This window comes from Ovis canadensis, chromosome 19 (assembly GCF_042477335.2).
Source record: "Ovis canadensis isolate MfBH-ARS-UI-01 breed Bighorn chromosome 19, ARS-UI_OviCan_v2, whole genome shotgun sequence".
Lineage (NCBI taxonomy): Eukaryota > Metazoa > Chordata > Mammalia > Artiodactyla > Bovidae > Ovis > Ovis canadensis.
The window spans coordinates 38,058,605-38,081,224 of record NC_091263.1 but is presented as its reverse complement, the minus strand read 5'-3'; the positions used below and the strand labels follow the sequence as shown (position 1 = coordinate 38,081,224).

Below are 22,620 nucleotides of genomic sequence, written 5' to 3'. Positions count from 1 at the left end.
GGAAAAATATAAACTATACTGGAAGCCATGAAGTGCTGTGTAAGTATGTTGCATCATGATATACTATTATGATTATTGCATGTAAGATGAAAGGAGTGATATAAGTAGTTTCCAGGGTATATCAAGATTGTGGACTCTGTGTGTCTGTGGTTTGAGCTTTAGCTCTGTAACTATTATATGGTGCTTAGCCATGCTTAGTGAGCTATAATGCTTATTCCCTGATTTAAAAAGACTGGACTTCTCCATCAGTGATCAGTGTAACTTCTAGTTCTATAGAAATAAAATCTTATTGACTGATGGTAGGAAGACTGATAAAATGCTTTAGGGGACTGTTATTACTTCCTGTTGATATTTAGCAGGCTGAAAAAGGATCATTGGGCAACAGTATGAATTTTAACTTGACCAGTTCTTTCATGAATACAGTAAAGTTCTTATAAAAGACATGTTTATAATGATGATTCCTTTTGCTTTCAGAGCTCAGCTATGCCTGGATTTTCAATGAATACCCCTCCTATCAGGATAATCGCCGCTTCGTTTCTCAAGAGACTGGGAATCTATATATTGCCAAAGTAGAAAAATCAGATGTTGGGAATTATACTTGTGTGGTTACAAATACAGTGACAAACCAAAAAGTCCTGGGACCACCCACACCACTGATATTGAGAAACGATGGTGAGTTTTCTAAGGGATTTCAGAATTCTGTTTTTTGTGCTCATAGGTTGAGTTTGGAAAGTTATGTTATTGGCACACAAAGCTTGATTATCTTGATTACATCTAAGAAAAATTTAATGCTTTTACATTCACTACCTATATTTTCTACACTTGTGTAAGAAATAAACCCATGAATCCATTTTGCAAGACTTACTAGAAATATAATTTCTCATTTCATCCTCAATGCAATGTGAGTCTGTTTCTTCACAGTTAAATTGTGTACACAGACAAAATGAAGTAGAAGGTTGATCAATTAGCTTATCAGTCAGCTCTATGTAATTTAGTTTTCAGTGTCCAGAAGGAAGTTTTAAGTTATCCAAGTAATTTCTGGATGTGTGGTATTGAAGACATAATTCCAACCACACTGAAATGCAGAAATGTCAAGTCTTACTGGAGATAGTTTTATGTTCCCACATTTTTGTGAGAATATGTCAAGAAAGTAGATGAATTTCGCCTTACTTACTCAGACGGATGACATGACAGTGTATGGTGATTCATCATGTGCTTATTGAAGACAGTCTTACCAATTTGTATGCCAGGCTTTAATAACATCATGCCTTTCCCCACTGTGAGTCTTTTTATGTATTCTGTTCCCTCTCCTTGAAATACTCTTCATTCTCTTGGTCCTTTGACTAACTTACGCTGATCCTTCCAGCTTCTTCAAATATATTGCTTTCTTCAGGAGACCATCTCTGTCTCACCGGCTCCAGCCAACTGTGCTCTGTTGGATGCCTTCTCAAATCAACTCTGCAGAGAAAGTATGAGCATCCTTAAAGCACAGACCAAATTGTGGAATGTTGGGGCAAATAATATGGATTTCAGTCATTCAGTTACTTTTTCATGCATTTAACATACATTTATTTAGCACTTGCTACGTGACAGCACTACTCTGGGAGCCAGTGAACAAAAACCAAAAACCCCTCCTCATGGCATTTAAGTTCTGCAAAGGATTTAGGTAAACACAAACAAATAAACCTAAACAAAATGCCAAATGCAGTTATTTTAGATAGTAATAAATAAAGGAGTATGCTGACACAGAGACTCTGTGGGGGTGGAATGAGTAATTTAGATAGGGTTGTCATGCAAAACCTATCTGAGGGGGTGACATGAACTGATGCCCAAATGATAAGAAGTTGGTCCTGTGAAAGTCAGAGGGAGGAGCATTCCAGACTGAGTTAGCATCATGTGCAAAGGCCCTGAGGCCTAGAAATAAAATTACTGGCATGTTCAGAAAGCAAAGAGAATATGAGCCTCATGGAGCATAATGACCAGTGAAGAGGGTGGTTTGAGTTGATGCTGGAGACTGGATTTTATTTCAAGTGCAGTGAGAAGCCAATAGAGGATTTTATATAACAGAGTTATGTATTAAAAAAAAAAAAGATTGCTTAGCTACTATGTGGCAAGTGGACTTTTAAAAAAGCAAGAGTCAAAACTGGAAGTCCACTTAAAGACTGTTGCTGTAATTCAGTCAGTCACTGATGGCAGCTTGAATTAGTGGGTGAGCATGGAGAGAAGAGAAGGTTGTGGATACAGGACAGCATTTGCAGGTAGAGCTGCCAGGACTTGCTAACACCTGGGCTGTGGGAGGTGGTGGAAGAGAAAATCAAGGATGACACATGGGTTTCTAGCATGGCAGCTGAGTGGATGGAAATGCCATTTACTGAAATGGTTTTACTGAATGGGTTTCCAAGGGTGCAATTCAGAATTACTTTAGTCTTTATTATGAAGCATGACTTCTCCCCTGGCAAAAGAAAGAATTGATTATTTGGTGCTTCTTAGTCTCTCTGTCATAATATTCCATCTGTCTATCATAATATGCATCTGGTCTATTCATATTACTTGTCACCCAATGCCATGTGATCAAACTCACACCACAGCTTTCATCTGGTTTGGTATAAGGGCCCAGCACAGTGCTTGCCACATGGCAAATGTTAAATGGATATGTTGCATTAAGCTGAGTTATATTAAATAAAACTGAGAAATCTCATCATTTTAGCAAGAAACATAGGCAAAGGATCTATTTCTTTCAGAAGCTATCAGTGCTGTCTCTCTGGACCTAAGGATAAAAATTCTGTTTCAACATATATGTTTCAGGGACATTTTGTACAAAATTATTTAAAAATACAGCCCCTCTGGCCTTTGCCCATAATACACTTATGCCAAAATGTCTGTTCAGTCTGTTCAGTTCAGTTGGTATGTCAAGGAGACAATATAATCGAATATTGACTCTGATGCACTAAGACACAGCCCAGGAGAAACATCACCCAGAGCAGCTGCTTCAGAAAGAAGGAACAGACCTTCAGGAACACAGGAAGTCCTCAGCCTGGCCAAACACTGCCTTCTACTTATCTTTTGGATTTATCTCGACTTGCCTAGTATATCTTCATAGAGATGACAAATGTTTTTTATGGGAATATTTTATCACAAAATTAACAAGCTAAGGATCTCATTCTTCAGCAATTAATGCCCATTCATTCCTAATTTCTGTGAGAGTTGCTGATGAAAATTTATAATATATCTTTCCCATTTAGGCAGCAGTACATAAAATGGATACTCAAACTGCATTACTAGGCTCAAAATAGATTATTTCATTACCTCTTTTGTGGAGGTAAGAAAAAAGGGGAAATACAAATCAAGAAAAGATTTCAAAATAAAGATGACATTCTTGTGAAAATGTATGTTGTGAGAGTAAAATCAATGAAATTATCATTCTACGCAATCTGGTAGGTAGTGAGTGTATTTTAGACTGGTAAGCACAAGGTGAGTATGGAGTTTGCACAAGCATCTTGGTAACTGAAGCTCACTCAGATTTTCATATCCTCCTTCTGTCTCTGAAATATGAATAAGCAAGGCAAGGGAGCTTGTTGCCTGCACTGCACTAATTGATATGGCTGACCATTTCCCTGATGAAGTGCAGATGTAGACAAATGTAGCTTAAAGAACTAGATATCCTCAATACTCAGGTTATTATTTTTTTTCTAGAGTTTTAGCTGAGCAATCTAGACTGGGATTGTTTCCAGGCTTAAAGATTACAGTGAGTCAGAAAAAAGTGGACAACTCCTGTCGACCCACGTTCCAGTTAGAAATCAAGGGCAATGTGTCCCATGTTGATCCCACTAACCCTCTTTAGGTCCTAACCCCTGATACACTGAGGTTCTGCAAGAGTTTTGTTCTTGCTGTTCCTTTTTCCTCCACTCTTCACATGTCTCCCGCCTTCCTACATCTCAGATCAATGACTGAAATGTAGAGCAGGGTAGTGGGGAGGTGAGCTGGGTTCCCTGAGTGGAATTCAGCCCCATCATTTATCAGGGATGTGACCTTGAACATCAGTTGAACAACCTCACTGTGCTGTGTTGTCATCAGTCAAATGAGGGTAGCAGTACCTACCTCAGAGCTCACTCTGTGTGTGAAATTATGTGTAAAGTGCTTTGAACAGTGACAAAACAGCAGTACGGCGTCAAGAACTTCCCTAAGATATGCTCCACAAATTATACTTTTAAAAAACAGATTATACAGAGGAAGTGGATAGCATTATCCTTGTTTTAAAAATGTTTGTGGATAATGATAGAGAAAACGGAAATCTAACTCTCCATAATGCTAACAGTCATAAACTTTAAACCAGTCAACTTTTAGTAGTAAAATGTTCAGTTCTTAATTTTTTTCTTTCTGCTTCTCTGTGCTTTCTCATTTTTCTGCAATGATTAGAAACTTTTCAAAAGTTTTTTTTGTTTGTTTGTTTTTAATGTTTGGTAAAAGGGATAACTGCAGTTCATTGGACCTAAAAGGCACTTCGAGATCCCCCAACTTATTCTTATTATTCCAGAAAGAAGGAAACTAAGGATGAAAGAAATAAGTCAAAACAGCAGTGGGATAAAATTCTTGACCCCCAGTCACCATACTATTTAATTGAGGTTCAGAAAAGCTTTTGAGGTCTCTAGATTCACCTACTTATGTTATGATTTTGGAAATTTTTATTTTGGGAATTCTAAATAATTGTATGTTATGTGTAGTGTTCATCTCCAGAAAGTAGTATAAAACTGAGAGCTAGACAAATGTGAGAGAATTTTATACCAGAGTTTTTATTTATCTAGGTATTTTAAAATTTGCTTGTAACAACAATATAACCTATCATACGGGAGAGGGCATCGCTTCCCTGGTGGCTCAGACGGTCAAGCGTCTGCCTGCAATGCGGGAGACCCGGGTTCAATCCCTGGGTCGGGAAGATCCCCTGGAGAAGGAAATGGCAATCCACTCCAGCACTCTTGCCTGCAAAATCCCATGGATGGAGGAGCCTGATAGGCTATAGTCCATGGGGTCGCAAAGAGTCAGACACGACTGAGCGACTTCACTTCTTCATGGGAGAGGGCACCTGTTGCTTGGGTACTGTGAAAGAAAAATATTTCATTGAGAAAAATAGATCATAATTATTTTTACCAGAGATACTAAACTGGTCCATGGATCAATATTAGCCTAACTGCTAGTTATTAATGACCATGAATTTGCTCTATCATGTGCTTCCTACACAGATTTCAAAGAATTGTACCTCTTATTTCCATAAACAAAGGTAATGGGCTACCCATACCAAAGCAGCATAACTATGAAAGAAATAATAGATTTATATCATAATCATAATAGCTACTTTTTTTCCGTCTTTAGTCATTACCTCTAACTTGCTCTAAAATGGCTAAAGATGGAAAAATAAAAATCCTAGCAGAGATTAGGACAGTCTTGGGAAAATGAGATCATGTCTGCGAGGTTGTTTATGTACTTTATATGCAGAAAACTTACTGTATGTTCCTTGCCTTTTTTCTGTGTTCCCCTTGAGACTAGCTAGGGACTGGTTTGGCAGTTCCTTAGTTTGCCTATTAGAACCAAGGCAAATGTTGAACAGTTTACACCCAGTGTGTATCTGATGGATCCTTGCTTTGCACATTGATTGTTGAATGTTTTTGAATATTATCCCTAATTAGAACTCTCAATAGAAGAGCTGCTAGGGAATAGGAAACACTGGATTTTTCCTATCTTAGAATTTCAAGTTCACTCTCTGTGTCTCTTTCTTTCCCGTCTCCTTTTCCATATTTATATACATTGATAAACTTATACATGTAGGATATGTGTGTATAAATATACATGTGTCTATATACACAAAATATATTGTCTTTTGAAGTTAAAATTTAAACCACTTTTTGAATGTTATTATACTTCACTGTAAATTTAAATTATTAAAAATTGGTGTTGTCAATATAACCAAAATAGCTGACCACTTTTTCCCAAGCCCTGACCCATTTCCCCAAGCTTTATTTTAATTAGCCATGAAAACTTTGCATTCAAAGCAAAGTTTTGAATGCTTCAGCACTGAAGCATTTATTGTTTTCAGTGTACATAAAATTTTAACCTACTGGACAGGAGACCAGCTGATAACCTCAGCAGCCTAGAGTTTCAGAGCAGCCTAAGGTAGGACAGAAATAGATGTGCTGAACATAGGATTAAGAGTGTCCATGATCGATGCCAACCAGCTTTGTCTTGTTTGTTGTGGTGTCACCTAGGATGCAGGAACAGAAGGGTAGCACTAAAAATCGAGAAGGAAAAAAGCCATAGGATTCTGGGGTGTGGTCCCAGATCTGCCACTAACATGAGACAAAACCTGTCACTTCGTTTGTCCTCAATATTCTTAGCTATAAAAATGAGTGATTTGTAATAAGTTATGTCTAAGAGTTCTTCTGCGTTTTCTTCTGAGATTCCAGTCACAACTTTCTACCTTACTTTATTCCAGTCTCAGCATTTGCATGGGCCACATGGTATCAAACACAGCTCAACACTCAGATGCTGTTCATTGGATTAGATTTCTTCCCAGCACTAACAATGAATCCTAGTGCAAAACTAGAGCATTACGGACCATTTTGTGAACCTTCACCTCAATGACCATTAGATCTCCTAGTGGCTCAGAAGACTACATTTGCTTCAAATTGCCAAGTTTAAGATCAATGACTGAAAAGTGTGAAAGAGAAAATTAGAATATTCCGGAGTATTCTGGGTTATCTGTGTAGTGTAATGTATTCTTCACTATGATACTACCATCTGTTCATAGTAAACTTTCCTAATATTGCCCCAAATTGGGTTAGATCCTCAAGTGAACCTTAACAGACATGATGTTGTCTTCTTGAATAGATCTTCTTCAATTGTAGGCCATTTAATTAGCCTAGCTGTCAGATTTAAAAAACTACTCATTAAGACGATCATTTTTTGATTGTAAACTTTATCTACAACACTTTTTGATGACTTAAACTTTAGACTGAGAAGGACAAAACTTCTGCCTGGGGAACAAGCAGAGATGTGTCCTTGACTTGCACAAGATTTTTATATTCCCTAAGATCTAAAGTTTATCCTCAAACACATTTCTTTATTTAACTCTCGTTTCTAATTACATCTTTTCTGTGGTTTTGTCATAGCAATCATATCTTGCATTAATATCACATTTGAGGATCTTTGGGTGTAAAACATGTTTTGTGAGAAAAACATCTAAATGACTAAAGGATGTGAGATATTTTGCTAAACTGCCACTGCTAATCTGATTTAATAGTGTCTTAATATTTTGAAGCCTTGACAAACTTAGGAACTTGGAGTCAGCTCTAGACCTCAGGCATAGTCAGATTCATTACAGGTCCATGGGGCCAAAGCTTGTGGATGGTCACTTCACTAGTCAGTTAGAAAGCAATCTGTTAAGTACCCATTGTGTGTTTGACACTATAAAATAAAAAGATGTGGTCAGAGCCCCTGGGAGTCTATAGTCTTAGACAATTACAAATTAATGAAAGGTCTAAAGTTTCATTCTTTTTGGAATTATTGAACTGAGTTCCAGGAAACACATTTATAGATAGAGATTTCAAATGAAAGAGGACGGGAGAGATGTCCAGCTTAGAATAGAGATGACCTGGGCATTCATTTGATGATGCCTCTGCCCAAGAAATATTGATATTTTAGGAATCAGTGAAATAAAATGGACTGGAATGGGTGAATTTAACTCAGATGACCATTATATCTACTACTGAGGGCAAGATCCCTTACAAGAAATAGAGTAACCTTCATAGTCAACAAAAGAATCTGAAATGCAGTACTTGGGTGCAATCTCAAAAGTGACAGAATGATCTCTGTTCATTTCCAAGGCAAACCATTCAATATCACAGTAATCCAAGTCTATACCCCAACCACTAATGCTGAAGAAGCTGAAGTTGAATGGTTCTATGAAGACCTACAAGACCTTCTAGAACTAACACCCAAAAAACATGTCCTTTCATTATAGGGGACTGGAATGCAACAGTGAAAAATCAAGAGATACCTGGAGTAACAGGTAAGTTTGGCCTTAGAGCACAAAATAAAGCAGGGCAAAGGCTAACAGAGTTTTGCCATGAGAACGCTCTGGTCATAGCAAACACCCTCTTCCAACAACACAAGAGATGACTCTACACATGGACATCACCAGATGGTCAATACCAAAATCAGACTGATTATATTCTTTGCAGCCAAAGATTGAGAAGCTCTAAACAGTCAGCAAAAACAAGACCAGAAGCTGACTGTGGCTCAGATCATGAACTCCTTATTGAAAAAATCAGACTTACATTGAAGAAAGTAGGGGAAAACCACTAGACCATTCAGGCATGACCTAAATAAAATCCCTTATGATAAATTCCCTTATACAGTGGAAGTGACAAACAGATTCAAGACATTAGATCTGATAGACAGAGTACCTGAAGAACTATGGATGGAAGTTCATGACATTGTACAGGAGGCAGTGATCAAGACCATCTCCAAGAAAAAGAAATCCAAAAAGGCCAAATGGTTGTCTGAGGAGGCCTTACAAGTAGCTGAGAAGAGAAGCTAAAGGCAAAGGAGAAAAGGAAAGATATGCCAATTTGAATGCAGAGTTCCAAAGAATAGCAAGGAGAGATAAAGCCTTCCTCAGTGATCAGTGCAAAGAAATAGAGGAAAACAAGAGAATGGGAAAGACTAGAGATCTTGTCAAGAAAATTAGAGATACCAAGGGAACATTTCATACAAAGATGGGCTCAATAAAGGACAGAAATGGTATGGACCTAACAGAAGCAGAAGATATTAACAAGAGGTGGGAAAAATGCACAGAAGAATTATATTTAAAAGATCTTCATGACCCATGTAACCATGATGGTGTGATCACTCACCTAGAGCCAGACTTCCTGGAATGCGAAGTCAAGTGGGGCTTGGGAAGCATCACTACACACAAAGCTAATGGAGGTGATAGAATTCCAGTTGAGCTACTTAAAACGCTAAAAAATGATGCTGTAAAAGTGCTGCACTCAATATGCCAGCAAATTTGGAAAACTCAGCAGTGGCCACAGGACTGGAAAAGGTCAGTTTTCATTCCAATCCCAAAGAAAGGCAATGCCAAAGAATGTTCAAATTACCTCACAATTGTACTTGTCTCACACACTTAGCAGAGTAATGCTCAAAATTCTCCAAGCCAGACTTCAACAGTACATGAACCATGAACTTCCAGATGTTCAAGCTGGTTTTAGAAAAGGCAGAGGAACCAGAGATCAAATTGCCAACATCCAATGGATCATTGAAAGAGCAAGAGAGTTCCAGAAAAACATCTACTTCTGCTTTATTGACTATGCCAAAGCCTTTGACTGTGTGGATCACAATAAACTGTGGAAAATTATGAAGGAGATGGGAATACCAGATTACCCGACCTGCCTCCTGAGAAATCTGTATGCAGGTCAAGAAGCCACATTTAGAACTGAACATGGAACAACAGACTGGTTCCAAATTGGGAATGGAGTACGTCAAGGCTGTATATTGTCACTCTGCTTATTTAACTCATATGCAGAGTGCATCATGTGAAGTGCCAGGCTGGATGAAGCACAAGCTGGAATCAAGATTGCTGGGAGAAATATCAATAACCTCAGATATGCAGATGACACCACCCCTTTATGGCTGAAAGCAAAGAAGAACTAAAAAGCCTGTTGATGAGAGTGAAAGTGGAGAGTTAAAAAGTTAGCCTAAAACTCAACATTCAGAAAAGTAAGACCATGGCATCTGGTTTCATCACTACATGGCAAATAAATAGGGAAACAATGGAAACAGTGACAGACTATTTTGGAGGGCTCCAAAATCACTGCAGATGCTGCTCCTTGCAAAAAATCTATGACCAACCTAGACAGCATATTAAAAAGCAGAGACATTACTTTGCTGACAAAGGTCCATCTAGTCAAAGCTATGGTTTTTCCAGTAGTCATGTATCAGTGTGAGAGCTGGACTATAAACAAAGCTAAGCGCCAAAGAGTTGACGCTTTTGAACTGTGGTGTTGGAGAAGACTCTTGAGAGTCTCTTGGACTGCAAAGAGATCCAAACAGTCCATCCTAAAGGACATCAGTCCTGAATATTCATTGGAAGGACTGATGCTGAAGCTGAAACTCCAATACTTTGGCCACCTGATATGAAGAACTGACTCATTGGAAAAGACCCTGATGCTGGGAAAGATTGAAGGCAGGAGCAGAAGGTGACAACAGAGGATGAGATGGTTGGATGGCAGCACTGACTCGATGAACATGTGTTTGAGTAAGCTCTGAGTTGATGATGGACAGGGAAACTTGGTGTGCTACAGTCCATCGGGTTGCAAAGAGTCGGACACGACTGCGCGACTGAAGTGAACCGAACTTAACCAAGAAATGTTCATTGAGTGCCAGTTGTATTCTTGTCACTAGGGATGCAAAAGTCTTTCTGTGTCCTCTTAGATGGTGGCCTGGCTTAGGAGCCTAATTACAGACTGAGGCAGGAATGGGGCCAATTTAGGGTGGATGGAGAATTAAAGCAGGATTATTTAAGCTTCAGCTCTGATCAGAGCTGTCCAGGACCAATGAAGGTACCATGAGATTATACATATAATCAAGATATGCATGTAAGGAAGCCTGGCCTGGTCTTGGAAATCAGCTGAAGCTTCCATCTAACAGGGAGGATAAGAATTCCAGGAAGTGGACACAGTATTTGTTTAAACCATGAGTTGGCAAACTTCCTCCTGTAGGCAGATCTTGTCCATGGCCTGCTTTTTTTCTCCATAGAAATGTTAGGTATTTTTACTTAACTCCTAGATTACCTGTAATTTGTGTTACTCTTGTTACGGATATCTTATTTTTAATCACATTCTCTATTTTACTTGTAAGTGATTGAGCATGGCAAACTTGGTGAAATCTTGTTAGTTCTATAATTTGTTAATTCTGTCAACTCTCTCAAACTTTGCTATCTTCCTCATTTCTTCTAAGCCCAGTGCCTAGCCAACCCTTAGTTCATGAGCCACACACAACCCACCACCATTTTCATGAATAAAATCTTACTGGAACATAGCCATGCCTATTTGTTTATATATTGTCTATGAATACTTTCTAGCTATATGGCAGAGTTGAATCAGAGATTGAGTGTCTGACAAAACCTAAATAAAATCCTTGCTGTCTCTTTGTACAAAATATTATTAACTTTGCTAATCTCTGACCATACAATAATATCTTTAAATACTCAAAGACTGTCCATCAAGGCTTGTTCTTTGTGGCTCCAAAGACTTGAACTAGGACCAGAGTATACAAATTAGAGGGAGAGTTTAGTTCAAGTACAGAGAACTTTTAGTAGTAAGAATATAAATGTACTTCGTCACAAAAAGACCAAAGTTGGCTTTCTTTCACCTAAAAGGTGGTGGATTTATAATTAATTGTCCAAATGGGAAACTCTTAGCAAATTACTTCAGAACTTATTATAAATCAGGACTGTCCCAGGCAAGCACAGATAAATAGCTACTCTACTTTCAGAGGATCCAGCTTTCTGGAAGCCAAGGATTGAACCCAGGTCTCCTGCATTGCAGGCAGATTCTTTGCCATTTGAGCCAGCAGGGAAGCCCCCCTGCTGGAATAGCTCAGATTATCTCTGCATTGTAACTGTTGAGAATTAAGGAAAGAGATGCAGGTTTGAATTAGGTCAAACAGTGGGGTTTATTTTCACCTCCCACAGGTTTCTCTTTTAAAATATATATATATATATGTATTTGTTTGTTTATGTATTTATGGCTGTGGCTGGTCTTAGTCGCAGCTTGCAGGATCTTTAGTTGTAGCATGTGGGATCTAGTTTCCTGACCAGGTAGGTCCCCTGTATTGGGAGCATGAAGTCTGAGCCACTGGACCATGAGGGAAGTCCTTCTCACAGGTTTTTGAAGTCACATTAAAACCCCACATGTAACAAGTGATAGACAACCTTGCGGTGTCTTATTCTTCTTTTCCAGCACTGGGGAAGTTCTTGTTTTCACACTTGTTGGCTCTAACTCAGGGGAATTCAGTGATCAGGGAATGAGTAGTGATAGAGAATCCTTGGACAGTCCCCTCGATCCTACAGTGTCTCCTTCAACCCAGGGCTTTCCTGAAAGAATAAAGTTCTAAACTCAGCCAAAGAAATTAGTATGCCTAATCAGACATTTCCAAATATTTTTAGAGAAATGGGTTTTATATCATATGACTTATTCCTCAAGAACAGCCATGTGGGAGCTCTATATAAGACAGTCTTTTGCAGTTTTTCTTCAGTAGTAAGTCCCACTCTGTGGAAGCTGGTAAAAGTCCCTTCTGTGGTTTAATTTACAAGCATAGATTCCAGCTAAGGCAGGTGTTGGCAAAATCTTATGGCACAAAATTCTGCAAACTGGCCTCCTTCTGCCAAGACAGCGCTCTGCAAATTGTAGTTAAACAAGCGTGGTGTGTGGCTGATTTCTCTTTTATAGTCTGCAATTTGGTGGTTATTTTGTCACATTCTGGTTCTCACAGACATCAGCGTCAGCATTAATAGTTTTTCCAGTTTTGAAAGGAGGACAGTCATTGCCACAAGGGTTGTGAGCAGAACCCAGGCTCATGATTGGCTTTGTCACTGGTGGGATGTGCTTACTTGTCATCTTCCAGTGACTAGTCCATGATGTCTGTTACCGCTTGGTCCAAAGCTTAACCCCTCATGGTTGCTACAGAAGTTCCCTGGAAGGCAGCATCAGCATCAGCCAGGAACTTATGAGAAATGAACGTTTCAGGCCCCATGTCAGCTTACTAATTCAGACACTCACGTCCTCCAGGTGATATAAAGTTTGAGAACACTGGTTTTGGAAAAAACACCTAGAAATTTGTAGCATGCCTTCCTTAGAAAATAAACATGGTTATTCCATAAACCATGGAAGGAGATCAAACCAGTCAATCCTAAAGGAAATCCTAAAGGAAATCCTAAATATTCTTTGGAAGGACTGATGCTGAAGCTGAAGCTCCAATACTTTGGCCACCTGATGTGAAGAACTGACTCATTATAAGAGACCCTGATGCTGGGAAAGGCAGGAGGAGAAGGGGACGACAGAGGTTGAGATGGTTGATTGGCATCACTGACTCGATGGACATGAGTTTGAGCAAGCTCCTGGAGTTGGTGATGGACGGGAAAGCCTGGCATGCTGCAATCCATAGGGTTGCAAAGAGTTGGGAACGTCTAAGCGACTGAAGTGACTGAACTGATTCCATAAACTGTTTGAGCCAGGTGACGCTAGTGGTAAAGAACCCAGCTGTCAATGCAGGAGACATAAGAGCTGTCTCCTGGGTTCCACCCCTGAGTTGGGAATATCCCCTAGAGGAGAACGTGGCAACCGACTCCAATAGTCTTGCCTAGAGAATTCCACAGACAGTGGAGCCTGGCAGGCTATACAATCCATTGGGTCACACAGAATCAGACACAACTGAAGTGACTTAGCATATACACACACACACATTCCATAAACAATTGTTGCCTGCATTTGCCACATTACTATGCAAGGCTTTGGAAAAGGGTAACTACAAATGTCATGAAGATAATGATCAGGTCTGTGATATGCACATTGTGCCCCCATGGTTATGGTTGCTGTTAAATGAATGTTTATTGAATTCATTAGAATGTAAATACAGCTAAGCCCCTACCTCCTAAAGACTTTCATGTATCAAATTTCAAGGGACAGAGCTTTCACTGTTGTGGTGGTGGCATAGTTCTTACTCCCACAAATAGAAAACATTGACAATGCATCTTAATAAATTAAAACTCTTTTCACCTTATGTTTAAGATTGTAGATATATATGCCTCTATTTAGAATTGAAAGCAAGAGTTTTCTCCGATGGATTAGATTGGCCAAAACATTTTTGGGTTTTTATATAAGATATTATGGGAAAAATCTGAACAATGTTTTTGACAACCCGATATATATTTTCAGTCAGGAGGAAAGAAACATTGCTGAGATTATACGACCTGGTTGATCCTGACAACATCCTGACAGCACTTTAGCTTCAGCTTTACCTTGGTTATGTAGACGCACCTAGACCTTTCTATCTTCCCACCTTTCCAGACAGTTTGAAGATAGAAAAAGGATTCTGAAGCAGTTCCATCAATGGCATCACTTTTTGCCTAATTATTCTATAAATCAGCAGAGCAGCTGTAGGCCAATTAAGTTCAAAAATGTGCAGGTGGTCAGGGGAATGACTAGAAAAAAATGCACTCCTGTTTTAAGAGACCCTGTGTTTCTTAAAAGTTATAAAAGGCAACAGCTTTTTACATTGAGAGTAGCAAAGGGCCAAAATAGTTAAAATGAAAGAAATGGTCAAATAAAAATGTAACGTGTGCCAGATGTAAGCAAATTCAATGGAACACTACACAGCTATTCAAAAAAATGTTCATAATGTAGTTGAAGGGAATGGCTTCTTTCATTTTGTCGTGACTTAAATACTAGGACAATCTTTATATGTAACTAAAAATTTTTAAAGAGCAGTGAATCCGTGCCACTCCATCTCTGATCCCAACTCTGTGTCCAGCAACTACTGCCATAAATGAAGTACAGTCTTCATCATCACCGAGCACACTGTTACTCAGTTCCTGTAGCCATAAACAGAGATCACTGTGCCTTCACCCTGAAATCACTCCATGTGACCACACAAACAACCTGCATAGATTATGTTTTCCCACATTTTAGAAAAATATAGTCTGAAGTGAGTGAACTTGACCAATAGCCATGGTAATGCTTAAGAACAATTTCCCTGCCCGAGAAGACTTGAATGTTTGGCTTAATGATTATTATATGTCCCAGTATAAAGGGCCACATTGCCCCATCTTACTCCTTTTCACGAATCCCTACCTATTACAGTTCATTTTTTTCCCCCGTATGCCTTGAACTGAGCTGAGATTTGCGAGGAACAGAAAAAATCACAAGTACTTCCATTCCTCAAAGAAGTGAAAGTACAACAGAAGAAATGGCAAGTATATAAATAGCTATAAACATGATAGAAAGCAGCAGTGCTATTTGAGAGAGCCCAGAAGTTTATTTGTAAGATGTTTTATGTTGGTTTTCTTACTGAGCACTTGTTAAGTGTGGAGACAAAGATAAAAGCTAGCATGAAAAAGACAGACATATTACTTGATATCATGGGGTTTACAATCTGTATGGAAGACAGAAGTAAACATGAGAAACACCTATGACAATTCAGTTCAGTTCAGTTCAGTGGCTCAGTCGTGTCCAACTCTTTGCGACCCCATGAATCGCAGCATGCCAGGCCTCCCTGTCCATCACCATCTCCCGGAGTTCACTCAGACTCCTGTCCATCAAGTCCGTGATGCCATCCAGACATCTCATCCTGGGTCGTCCCCTTCTCCTCCTGCCCCCAATCTCTCCCAGCATCAGACTCTTTTCCAGTGAGTCAATTTTTCGCATGAGGTGTCCAAAGTACTGGAGCTTCAGCTTTAGCATCATTCCTTCCAAAGAAATCCCAGGGCTGATCTCCTTCAGAATGGACTGGTTGGATCTCCTTGCAGTCGAAGGGACCCTCAAGAGTCTTCTCCAACACCACAGTTCAAAAGCATCAATTCTCCAGTTCTCAGCCTTCTTCACAGTCCAACTCTCACATCCATACGTGACCACAAGAAAAACCATAGTCTTGACTAGACGGACCTTAGTCGGTAAAGTAATGTCTCTGCTTTTGAATATACTATCTAGGTTGGTCATAACTTTTCTTCCAAGGAGTAAGCGTCTCTTAATTTCATGGCTGCAGTCACGATCTGCAGTGATTTTGGAGCCCCCAAAAATAAAGTCTGATACTGTTTCTACTGTTTCCCCATCTATTTCCCATGAAGTGATGGGACCGGATGCCATGATCATCGTTTTCTGAATGTTGAGCTTTAAGCCAACTTTTTCACTCTCCTTTTTTAATTTCATCAAGAGGCTCTTTAGTTCCTCTTCACTTTCTGCCATAAGGGTGGTGTCATCTGCATATCTGAGGTTATTGATATTTCTCCCAGCAATCTTGATTCCAGCTTGTGTTTCTTCCAGTCCAGCGTTTCTCATGATGTACTCTGCATAGAAGTTAAATAAGCAGGGTGACAATATACAGCCTTGACGTACTCCTTTTCCTATTTGGAACCAGTCTGTTGTTCCATGTCCAGTTCTAACTATTGCTTCCTGATCCTGCATACAGATTCCTTAAGAGGCAGGTCAGGTGGTCTGGTATTCCCATCTCTTTCAGAATTTTCCACAGTTTATTATGATCCACACAGTCAAAGGCTTTGGCATAGTCAATAAAGCAGAAATAGATGTTTTTCTGGAACTCTCTTGCTTTTTCCATGATCCAGCGGATGTTGGCAATTTGATCTCTGGTTCCTCCGCCTTTTCTAAAACCAGCTTGAACATCAGGGAGTTCACGGTTCACATATTGCTGAAGCCTGGCTCGGAGAATTTTGAGCATTACTTTACTAGCATGTGAGATAAGTGCAATTGTGCGGTAGTGTGAGCATTCTTTTGCATTACCTTTCTTTGGGATTGGAATGAAAACTGACCTTTTCCAGTCCTGTGGCCACTGCTGAGTTTTCCAAACTTGCTGGCATATTGAGTGCAGCACTTTCACAGCATCATCTTTCAGGATTTGAAACAGCTCAACTGGAATTCCATCACCTCCGCTAGCTTTGTTCGTAGTGACGCTTTCTAAGGCCCACTTGACTTCACATTCCAAGATGTCTGGCTCTAGATTAATGATCACATCATCATGATTATCTGGGTCGTGGAGATCTTTTTTGTACAGTTCTTCTGTGTATTCTTGACACCTCTTCTTAATATCTTCTGCTTCTGTTAGGTCCATACCATTTCTGTCCTTTGTCGAGCCCATCTTTGCATGAAATGTTCCCTGGTATCTCTAATTTTCTTGAAAAGATCTCTAGTCTTTCCTATTCTGTTGTTTTCCTCTATTTCTTTGCATTGATCGCTGAAGAAGGTTTTCTTATCTCTTCTTGCTATTCTTTGGAACTCTGCATTCAGACGCTTATATCTTTCCTTTTCTCCTTTGCTTTTCACCTCTCTTCTTTTCACAGCCATTTGTAAGGCCTCCCCAGACAGCCATTTTGCTTTTTTGCCTTTCTTTTCCATGAGGATGGTGTTGATCCCTGTCTCCTTTACAATGTCACAAACCTCATTCCATAGTTCATCAGGCACTCTATCTATCAGATCTAGTCCCTTAAATCTATTTCTCACTTCCACTGTGTAATCATAAAGGATTTGATTTAGGTCATACCGAAATGGTCTAGTGGTTTTCCCTACTTTCTTCAGTTTAAGTCTGAATTTGGCAATAAGGAGTTCATGATCTGAGCCATAGTCAGCTCCTGGTCTTGTTTTTGTGGAATGTATAGAGCTTCTCCATCTTTGGCTTCAAAGAATATAATCAATCTGATTTCGGTGTTGACCATCTGGTGATGTACATGTGTAGAGTCTTCTCTTGTGTTGTTGGAAGAGGGTGTTTGCTCTGACCAGTGCATTTTCTTGGCAAAACTCTATTAGTCTATGCCCCACTTCATTCCACATTCCAAGGCCAAATTTGCCTGTTACTCCAGGTGTTTCTTGACTTCCTACTTTTGCATTCCAGTCCCCTATAATGAAAAGGACATCTTTTTTGGGTGTTAGTTCTAAAAGATCTTGTAGGTCTTCATAAAACCGTTCAACTTCAGCTTCTTCAGCGTTACTGGTTGGGGCATAGACTTGGATAACTGTGATATTGAATGGTTTGCATTGGAGACGAACAGAGATCATTCTGTCGTTTTTGAGATTGCATCCAAGTACTGCATTCCAGACTCTTTTGTTGACCATGATGGCTACTCCATTTCTTCTGAGGAATTCCTGCCCGCAGTAGTAGATGTAATGGTCATCTGAGTTAAATTCACCCGTTCCAGTCCATTTTAGTTCACTGATTCCTAGAATGTCGACGTTCACCCTTGCCATCTCTTGTTTGACCACTTCCAATTTGCCTTGATTCACCTGACATTCCAGGTTTCTATGCAATATTGCTCTTTACAGCATTGGATCTTGCTTCTATCACCAGTCACATCCACAACTGGGTATTGTTTTTGCTTTGGCTCCATCCCTTCATTCTGTCTGGAGTTATTTCTCCACTGATCTCCAGTAGCATATTGGGCACCTACTGACCTGGGGAGTTCCTCTTTTGGTATCCTATCATTTTGCCTTTTCCTACTGTTCATGGGGTTCTCAAGGCAAGAATACTGAAGTGGCTTGCCATTCCCTTCTCGAGTGGATCACATTCTGTCAGGCCTCTCCACCATGACCCGCCCGTCTTGGGTTGCCCTGCAGGCGTGGCTTGGTTTCATTGAGTTAGATAAGGCGGTGGTCCTAGTGTGATTAGATTGACTAGTTTTCTGTGAGTATGATTTCAGTGTGTCTGCCCTCTGATGCCCTCTTGCAACACCTACCATCTTACTTGGGTTTCTCTTACCTTGGTCGTGGGGTATCTCTTCACGCTGCTCCAGCAAAGCACAGCCGCTGTTCCTTACCTTGGAGGAGGGGTATCTCCTTACCGCCACCATTCCTGACCTTCAACGCGGGATAGCTCCTCTAGGCCCTCCTGTGCCTGCGCAGCCACCACTCCTCGGGTAGCTCCTCCCGGCCGCCGGCCCTGGCCTTGGGCGTGGGTGGCTCCTCCCAGCTGCTGCCCCTGGCCTCGGGCTCCGGGTGGCTCCTCAAGGTCACCGCCCCTGGCCCCGGGTGTGAGGTGGCTTCTCCTGGCCGCCCCTGATCTCGGACTCGGGGTGTCTCCTTCCGGCCACCACTGGCCTCGGACGCCGGGTAGCTCCTCTCGGCCACCACCCCTGACCTTGGACACAGGGTGTCTCCTCCCGGCCGCCACTGACCTCGGACGCAGGGCAGCCCCCCTCGGCCGTTCCTGCGCCGGCTCAGCCTGGCACTCTAGGCCGCTGCCCCTGACCTCGGACGTGGGGTAGCTCCTCTTGGCCGCGCTTAGTGAGCCGGCCCGCAGCTGCCCGCGCTTAGTGAGCCGGCCCGCAGCCGCCCGCGCTTAGTGAGCCGGCCCGCAGCCGCCCGCGCTTAGTGAGCCGGCCCGCAGCCGCCCGCGCTTAGTGACCACCTGTTAATTGTTAATATGACAATTAACATAAAGGAAAAAATATATTCACAGAGATTGACAGCAGGCACCTACTTTAGATAATGTGATCAAAAACACTTTTCAAAGGGGAGTCTTTTGAGCTGAGACTTGAAGCGAAAGTCATCCATGTAAAATAAAAGTCATGGGGAACAAAAGAAAAATGAAAACATATTAAAATGTCCATAGAAACACTTGCATGTGATCGTTCATGGTAACATTATTCATTAAACAGCAGTGAAAACCATGCCATTCCCAAACCATGCCATAGCCAAAGAAGAAGCAACCTAAATGACCATCAACTGGTAACTTGGGTTGAATTATGTGCCCCCAAAAGATATTATATGTTGAAATCCTAACCTCTAGTACCTAAGAATACAACCTTATTAGAAAATAAATTAGTTAGATGAGATCATATTGGAATTGGGTAAATCTTTAACCCAATATGACTGATGTCTTTATAAGAAAACAGTGGGAAGACCCATGGAGAGAACATCATACAAATCAGAGGTTGGCCTGACAGAGCTGCAAGCCATGGAACACCCTGAATATTGATGACCACCACCACAAGCCAGGAGGAGGCAAGGAAGGATACTCTCCATGGTCTCAGAGACAGCACAGCCCTGTCGACCTCTAATCTTCAGAATTGTGAGAGAGTAAATGTATTTTGCTTGAAGTCACTTAGTCTGTATCTCTTTCCAAGGACAGTCTTAGGAAACTAATACAGCTGGTGAACAGATGATTACAATATTTTTCTTCTGTAAAGTGGAATACTATACGGGCGTAAAAAGGAAGGAATCACCAATACAAGCCACACCATGGATGAACTTTGTCAACATTAGGCCAAGTAAAAAGCCAAATGCAAAAGACCAAATGTTGTATGATTTCATTTATATGTAATGTCCAGAAAAGGCAAATCTATAGACAAAGCAGATTAGTGGTTGCCTGGGGCTGGGACTGCTCCTGGGAATTAACTGTAAACAGGCATGAGGGATATTATTTGGGGGATGGAAATGTTGTAAATTGAGTTATGATGATGATTGCCCAACTCAGTCAATTTACTAAAAATCATTACATTATACGTTTTTAAAAAGAAGTCATAGGAGACCGTGAGAGCTAAGGCAAAAAGATTTGATACTTTTTGGTCATTTAAAGACTGCTGTGGGCTAGACTATAGAGAGTGCTGAGGAAAGGGTGCAGGACGCTGAAGGAGAGGACTTTGAGTCTAAGCCATAATGGGTGAGATTTTAGGATAAGCAATCAGTAGTTCAGGGGGCCTCAGACACTAAGTAGTGATGTTTCAATTGCTTAGGAGAAAGGTGTGTGAGACAGTTTTTATCCTTGGTGTATCTTTCATAGCTGGATTATAGAAACCAGGTTTGTATGTAGTATTTATAGAACAAGGGGACTGGGAAACCCTGATCATGGCTGACACAGCCTTGACCCCCATATTTTCACTTTATCATCTCATCTCCCTTCCATGCATGAGGCACTTCAGTGGAAATTGTCTTGATATCCTGGGAGGACAAAAGTCCTTTTCTCTCAAAATTCCCTTGCGGCACTCTAGATCGGAATCTGCCTGCCAGTGCAGGAGATAGTTTTGATCCTTGGTCCAGAAAGATTCCACCTCTCATGGAGCAGCTAAGCCTGTGCACCACAACTACTGAACCCAAGCACTAGGGCCCACAGACCAAAACTACTGAGCCCATGTGCTGCAACTACTGAGCCCATGCGCCTAGAGTCCGTGTTCCACAAGAGAGGATGCCTCAGTGAGAATCACACACACCACAGCAGAGAGTACCCCCGCTCAAACAACTAGAAAAAGCCTGTGCAACCAAAAGATAGAGAGAGAGAGATTAAAAAAAAAAAAAGAACCTCTTCCTCTCAAGGCAGTTGTTTTTTAATTAACACTGCTCTTAGAGAACACAGCCACACACGCAGCACTAGGTGTTAGCTTGTTCCTGCACTCAGAGTCATACTACTGCTATTTATGGGATGATGAGTCACTTGTATGGGCTGTTAGCAAGTTCAGCAAAAGTGTGTGAATGCAGGTGTTAGTAAGCACTATCTCTTTATGGTCCAGCTGCGTGGCATATGCTCTAGGAAAGGCAATAGGACTCAGAGACTGGCCACAACTGAGTGTGTCACACATGGATTTAGTATGTTTGAATTTAGTTTGGGAGTGTTACTCCTGCAGTGGCGAGAGGCCATAGGAAAAGATTTAGACCAGAAATCAGGGACCAGGGTTGCAAACGTGAATGCTGGTCTGTTGTGAAGCTAAAGACAAACTGTTTAACACTTTGGGGATTACAGGCTTGCTTGTAAAAGACAGAGACAGACTAGAACTGTGATTTCCATTTTGGTGGAGGGTTTAAGGTTCTTTTTAGAACAGGTTGTTGCTAGGTATAGGTCCTTTCTTCAGAAAAGTATTCATCTGTGAATGCCAATATTAAGAATGCTGAACTGAGACTTCACTGGTGGTCCAGTGGTTAAGACTCCATGCTTCCATTGCAGGGGGTATAGTTTCTATCCCTGGTCAGGGAACTAAAAATCCCACATGTTATGTGGCAGGGCCAAAAACAATGCTGAACCAAATGATCTCAGAGATGCCTTCCATAGCCAATCCTCTCTGTCAGTCTATGAAAAGAAAATAACAAAATGACTATGTTCAGGTTTGCACAAAGTGAAGTCGCTCGGTTGTGTCCAACTCTTTGTGACCCCATGGCCTACCAGGCTTCTCCATCCATGGGATTCTCCAGGCAAGAATACTGGAGTGGGTTGCCTTTTCCTTCTCCAGGTCTGATGACATACATCCCAACAAATCTAGCAAGACTATTAGATCATCTGACACTAGGGGTTGACTTTTTCTTTTTTGCACGTTGAAGAAATTCCCTTGCTGCTTCTCAGGCTATGAAGCTGCAGATAAAGAGGGTCACCTCTGCAAAACGCATAGAATTGTTTCTCTGAGCCATTGTTCCTGTCCGCATCCATACCTTACTTTTAACTTTTTCATCTGAATCCTTCGATCTCTTTTTTTCTCTAACTGTAGGAAACCTAAAGAAGAGATGAAATGGAGGATCCTATCATGTTTTAGTGAGCTAGATAATTTTAAACTTTATATTGCCACAGTTGAATCAGAGGCCATAGAAAATGACCAGAAATTGAACAGAAATGAATGTATCAAAACAACTAGAGTAGTGGTAGACAGCATTAAGAATGGTTAATGAGAACTAATTCATAAGCATTTAGTTATAAAACATGGACTTAATTTGTTAGGGTTTGCCACCTTGGCTATGATTGCACAGTAATTTTTTGAGATATCGGAAAGTAAGTAAATAGGACCTTCAGGGTAAAACTACCGTTGGCAAGGTGGGTATCACTTACAGGCTATTTCTGATATTTACTTCCTATTATTATTTTATCATTGTT

At 40.7% G+C, this 22,620-nt stretch overlaps 1 protein-coding gene across 3 annotated transcripts in view; it reads left to right on the top strand.

Annotated features, from left to right (window-relative positions):
• CNTN4 (contactin 4) overlaps positions 1-22,620 on the top strand; it is a 1,043,858-nt gene that overhangs the window by 823,691 nt on the left and 197,547 nt on the right. For all 3 annotated transcript variants that reach the window (XM_069561830.1, XM_069561832.1, XM_069561831.1), the window contains one exon: positions 475-672. In XM_069561830.1, the coding sequence (XP_069417931.1) occupies positions 475-672 (198 nt within the window). The remainder of the gene's footprint in view (positions 1-474; positions 673-22,620) is intronic.